General features: G+C 51.3%; 1 protein-coding gene across 1 annotated transcript; it reads left to right on the forward strand.

Annotated features, from left to right (window-relative positions):
• Nucleotides 1-4,929: 4,929 nt before the first annotated feature.
• On the forward strand, nt 4,930-5,974 carry LOC123167021 (pectinesterase inhibitor 28-like). The gene has a single exon (XM_044584860.1). It carries the CDS (start codon nt 5,093-5,095, stop codon nt 5,741-5,743), a length of 651 nt encoding a protein of 216 aa, XP_044440795.1. The 5' UTR covers nt 4,930-5,092; the 3' UTR covers nt 5,744-5,974.
• The last annotated feature ends 246 nt before the right edge of the window (nt 5,975-6,220 follow it).

The raw sequence follows: 6,220 nt of genomic DNA on the forward strand, positions 1-6,220 counted from the left end.
ACGCAGGCACAGAAGCCGCCGTTTGGGTCTCCAAGATGACGCCTCCAGGGAGGTAGTGCCGACAAGGACACAAGACCGTCATCCGATCCGACAAGCCAGATCTTAGGTTTTCACCCGGATACCACAAAACAAAGTACTGCAGGTGCTGGAGCTCCACAACGACACCTCCTACGAGGAAAACGATGTCCACAGACAACATTGCCGCCGACATCGACATAGTCGATGCAAGGTTCTCACCCGGAGTTTGAGCACATACTTACAGCAAGACGACAGTTGACCACCACCACCATCGGGCCCCTCCGAGACGAAGAAGCACATGAATCGTCGCAACCAACCGCTCCCCGCGGAGACCGCGTACGGCCAAATATCAGCACTAGGCACTGGAACCACCAATGGTCGTCCGAACGCAGGGCCACCGGACGCAGCGTGAGCCGCCGAACCTAACCGAGCACCATGCCGGCGAGGAGCAGAGGAGCGCTGCCCGAGGCCAGGAACCACCATGGTCCCGGGATGCATCCAAACATGAGGAGCACGAACACGCCCCACGCGCGCCACCGTGCACCTACCGGAGACCAGATCCGAAACGCCATAGCACTGACCAAAGGCGGGGGAGATCGAAAACCGGCGCAACAGTCCACCAAGCACCACCAACAACACCCACCGCCACCAGCCTCCACCACTCCCGCCTCCACCACCCAGCAACACCACCTCCCCGGCTGACCCCACCTGGCGGCCCAGCCAACACCGGCCGGATCTGGGAAGGTAGCCCCAGATCCGCCCCCGCCCCAGACCAGTCAGCGCTCGAGCAAGCAGCGACGGGTCGCCGCACACAGGGGGGCGGGACTGGCCGGCAGGGACACCGGGACGACGCCGACGAGCGCTGCCTCCGCCCGCCTTCGAGGCCGGGCGCCCGATCCAATCTGACGCAGCTTGTCATCCCTCCTCTGACGAAACGGTGGCCGCGCGGTGGAGGAGAAGCGCCTCGCCGCCGCCATGCCCGGAGCACGCGCGGCCTTTGCCGGCGGCGAGACTGGGTGTGAGGGAGGGAGGGGAGCGGCGGTGCGAACAGGGGCGCCCCCCCCCCCCCCCCCCGTGTCGCCAGAGGAGGGGCGACGCGGGGGGGGGGGGGGATGAGATGATTTTCCATCACAACTTAATTTAACCGTCAGTGTTTTCACTAAACCAATCAATCCAAATGGTTTTTGTGGGTTCGTGGTCAAAGTTGGAGAAATCTAATTAAGTGACACGTATTTTCTAGTTGGCGTACGTACTGCTGGATAATGGATACTGAATGCACGGGAGAAACTACATATATGTGCATCTGTCTGCAGATCAGGCCATCAGGGGGACCGGTCTGCGTACGCTGATGCGGGAGCCGGCCATCCAACCATAGGTTCATACATTTCAAATTGGATTTTAACAAACCGGAAGAAATTCATACAAAAACGACGGAATTCGGCAAAGTTCGGACATAATTATACTCCCTCAGTTATAAAATAAGCGTCTCAACTTTGTACTAACTTTCATACAAAGTTGTTTTAAGCTTGAGACACTTAGGGGGTGTTTGGTTTCAGGGACTTTTTTATGTTGGGAGTAGAAAAAGTCCCTAGCAAACCAAACAGGGTGGAACTTTTTGCTAAAAGTCCTTAGAAGCACCTCCTTGAGAGTCTTTTTCAAAAAGTTCTAGGGACTAGAAAAAGTCCTAGGACTAGAGAACCAAGCACCACCTTATTTTGGGACGGAGAAAGTCAAAAATAGCCCGCAACACTAAAAGTAATTATAGAAGTAGCACAATTCATCCATGTAAATATCTCTGGCACAACGATAGTTCAAATTCAACGAGGTAACCGGATGTTCAACAAGTTTTTTGAAATCATTTACTCCAAATTCAACGATACTAGAGCTTGAAACTGGCATATGTGGTCCCACACAAATTGCCCTTTGAGCTTCATCTATATGTGCGTGAATGGTCTGCCCTCGGTCATGTAGTACGTCATGATAGCGTGTGCAGGCTACATAGCGTGTACATCAACATTGAGTAAATAAATGAATTAACCAACATATAGAGTAATAGAAAGCAACACTTATGATCTCTATGGCTGATGTGCCCAATGGCCACCTTGTCTCCACTTGGTGAAGCACCGCAAAATTTGGTGATGGAGTTGTAGATGGTGTACCATCGATGCATTAGCGACTTCACATTGCCTGCATATTATAGGGCGCCATGTTATTTCGCCCATGAAACGAAGCATGCAAGCTTTACTAAAAGATGGGGCCCTTGTTCATGCCTACAAAGTCCTCAGAAACGGCCAACCACACATCGCACAACAACTTATCCTCGTCCACTAAGTACCCCTCCATCATGCTTCTCTAGAAAACAACAAGAAGTTAAAAAAAAAGCTCAATGACATTTGACCGAACACTTGCCGGGAGCGGTGCCCGCCATGGACTGCGTAGGCAAGTATGCGGAGGGTACCTGCCTGTGAAGGGATTCCTGGGTGGACATCGGTGTAGCCCAAGGCCGACAGTCTTGTGGGTGGGGTATGCAGACATCCGAGGATGCCTGGGCGGCGGCCAGAGAGGTACAACGGCGGAAACGGACGGCGAGGGTGCAGATGAAAGAATGGGGGGAGCAATCGTGGACTAGAAAAAAGGGGACCAGGAGGAGGATTTTAGTGGGCCTAGGGGGCGACTCCCACAAAGCCTTACCCCCCCCCCCCCCCCCCGCGCGGAGTTTGCGTCCAGTTTGCGGTAAAAAAAAGACGCCCGGACCAACCCGCAGACGATACAGGACCGCATTGGATGGAAAAACACGTCCGGACAGCGCGATCCGAACAAATGCGGGCGGATTGAGGGTCTACGTTGGAGATGCCCTTACAAAAGTGCTATTTGTTTCATGGGTGTATATGCACCCGATATGTGAAAATGTTACTGATTAAAAAAAAAATCAGAAGTTCTTTTTAATAAACTTGACTTTCTTTTTGCAGTATGTAGTGTGTTGCGAATAAAAAATCACCGTTGACTTCATGGAAAAAAACAAAATCTATTGCTATATACAAGTCACTGTTGACACTTTTTTGCCTATTATTTTTTTTGCCCTGAAGTCAACGTGGTTTTTCTTTTGTGGAACTTTTTTTATGAGCACAATGGAAGGTCAGGTTTATTTCAACAATATTTTCAAATTTTCTTGATTTTTTTATTTTACTAATTTTCTGGAACCAGACGTCCATATCCTTAGTTACATGGATATTTTTGTAGCACACGGTTAAAATTGAAATGTCCAGCGCCTGACAAAAAAATTCCCCTGAAAAGGGGATTAAGTATATTTGTCGTGGAGTGAGCACTGACATTATCGTTGTTATCAACAAGCTAGGGCTCATACACGCACGAGAAACATGTACAGTCCTACAGCAGCGAAATTAAATATAAGTGGAATACCAACGGCAAGAGTACTTTTTCTTAGTAGCAGTGCACAATGTCATCAGTTGCTACTTGTCGAGACCAATTTAAATAACCCGTTTACTTCCAAAACAAGCCAATATCATCGAGTGGGTTGTTAGTGCACTGCAATATAAGAGGAAACAACATGTGTCCATGTATATTAGTAGTGTACTCATAGTGTCCCACTCCAAGGAATTACTAGCCCCACAACAAGGATTTTCTTTCTACTAGATATATATAGTGGAGCATCCGGTCTAGCTAGATTTTGTCTAAGCTATACCACCCAAGTTATTTGCACACTTCTAAACATTTAGTATTTCTTATTTTTCGCCTTCACATCACAAAAATCTTTAAAGTGTCCATTCCACAATCACATTTTCTAGTTACGTATTAGTAAAACCTCAGTAAACTTGGGAGTTACAGAAGGAGATGAAAAATAAACAAGGGTAGCTATTTGTACGAGTCCAAGGATTTGTTGGGTCCTAGTGACTTCTCTTCCTAGGATCTATAGGATCTAGACCATTGCTGTCATGGAGATTGGACCCGCTCCATATACAGATATAAATTGGGTAGAAGTATCGGCTATTTGGCATCGATGCTTGGTAAGAGGATAAATAGTTTCACTGCCAAGCTACAAAATTTAGAAATAAAAAACTAAATTCGAGAGCAAGTGTTGCGGTAACCATCTAAGTTTTAGGTATTTTACTGTTTATCTTCTCCAAACAGCCTACACCTAGGGGTGGTGTTGACTCCACCCCTGGTGTCGGCCAAAACAAAGACGGGAGCCTGCACTCGTGTAAGTGATCCTTATCCTCGGCACATGCATGTGGACCCATGCACGTGCCGAGGACAATGATCATCTTGGCATTGAAAGACTCAACTCTGCATTTGTTTATATTCTCGTAATTAGGTGGTGTTTCAATTTTATTGTAAGACTACTAATTATATTTGTACATGACACACATTTAGGCCTAGGTCTATTAACAACATCCCTTGCAATTTCATCTTACAAAGTACTGAAAATCATGAGAGTTTATCGCTCAAGCTACGCCAGCCCCCGGCGTAACCCACCACTAGCTCCGCCACTGCTGACGATCATGTGCAATAACAAAAAAGTGACCAAAGCATGCCATCTAATAGTACTACTACCTCCGTCCGGAATTATTTGACGCTGAAATGGATGTATCTAAATGTAGGTCTACATACCTCCATTTCAGCGTAGGACGGGGTATATGTTTTCGACAAGCCAATCTTTCTTTTTTATGAAATGCAGCAGCACTCTGACCCAGCAGGGTCATCTAGGAAAATAAAAATGGAGGTGAGAAAGAGAAGAAGAGAGGAAGCATATGGCATGGTGGACTGCTCCACTTGACCACCAACAAAACATAATTAGGCTGATTGGAAGTCAATTTTGGCAACCATAAGGATGGACATGTAGTAGACTGGCCAGGTAATCCCACCTCCTCCTCCTATAAAACCCCATCATCCCAGTGCCTTCTCTCCCACCAACACAAGCAAACAGCACCTACAGCACACACGCTCCTCACTCTCCAAAGACAGTCATAACAAGAAGCAGCTTCTCCTTTTCCACAGAGCCACGAACATCTCACAGCGAGAAGCTAGCTGCCTTCTTCGTAGCAGTTTCCAGTTAATGGCGCCAACAATGGCCATCACCACCGCCACCCTGGTGCTCCTCGTAGCCACCCTCCTCGCGCCCAGCGCTCTCGGCTCCCGCTCCGGCCCGTCCTCGCACCACGGCCACGGTGGCCACGCCAAGCACTCCCCGCCGCCGTCGCCGCCGCCCGCGCCAGCCGCCCCGGTGGCCGCGGCGCTGGTCCGCACCACCTGCAACTCCACCGCCTACTACGACCTCTGCGTGGCCGCGCTCGCCGCGGACCCCTCCAGCACCACCGCCGACGTGCGCGGCCTCTCGGCCATCGCCGTCTCCGCGGCCGCCTCCAACGCCTCGGCCTCCGCGGCCGCGCTCGGCGCCAACGTGACCGCGCAGGGCGGCGCCGCCGTCGACGGCACCGTGCAGGCGCTGCTCCGGACCTGCTCCGCCAAGTACGGCGAGGCGCGGGACGCGCTGGCCGCCGCGAGGGGCTCCATCGCGCAGCAGGACTACGACTACGCCGCCGTCTACGTCGGCGCCGCCGCGGAGTACCCGCAGGTGTGCAAGGCGCTGTTCCGGCGCCAGAGGCCCGGGGCGTACCCGGCCGACCTCGCCGCCAGGGAGGAGGCGCTCAAACAGCTCTGCTCTGTCTCGCTCGACATCATCTCCCTCCTCAGCGCAACCAGCTGAAGCAAAGCTGCAACGAACCAATATACCCATATACTATGACCCGATGCCTACTGCGCACAAGCTATTTCGTAAATTAATTAAGGATGTAACCACAAGTACGTATAGTTGTAACTAGTGTAGCGTACGTGTAATGACACGTGCTAAGTCTCCTTACGTTTTTGCTACTATATACTAAGTGCAGTGTACTCAGTTAACTACTACTAATAATATTGATGAGACAATTTGATAGCAGCGCCAAGGTTGTGAGCCCGCTCCTTCCCTAGCCCGCTCCTCCCCAAGCTGCGCCGCCGGCCACTCCAGCCCCGGCGCCCAGCCATCCGGCGGAGGCCACTCCGGCCCCGTCGTCCACACACCTCGCTAGGCCCGTCTCCTAGGCCATGGCCTCCTCCCCTCCATCCGGTCGACCTCGCGAGAGACGCTGGCTCGAGGCCAGCCTCTCCCCGTCAAGCTCTTCCGGCCCGCCACCCTCCTACCGCC

The sequence above is a fragment of the Triticum aestivum genome, chromosome 7D (genome assembly GCF_018294505.1).
Source record: "Triticum aestivum cultivar Chinese Spring chromosome 7D, IWGSC CS RefSeq v2.1, whole genome shotgun sequence".
NCBI lineage: Eukaryota > Viridiplantae > Streptophyta > Magnoliopsida > Poales > Poaceae > Triticum > Triticum aestivum.

Coding starts and splice junctions, on each gene's coding strand:
- LOC123167021 (XM_044584860.1), top strand. CDS start 5,093: ATGGCGCCAACAATGGCCATCACCACCGCCACCCTGGTGCTCCTCGTA.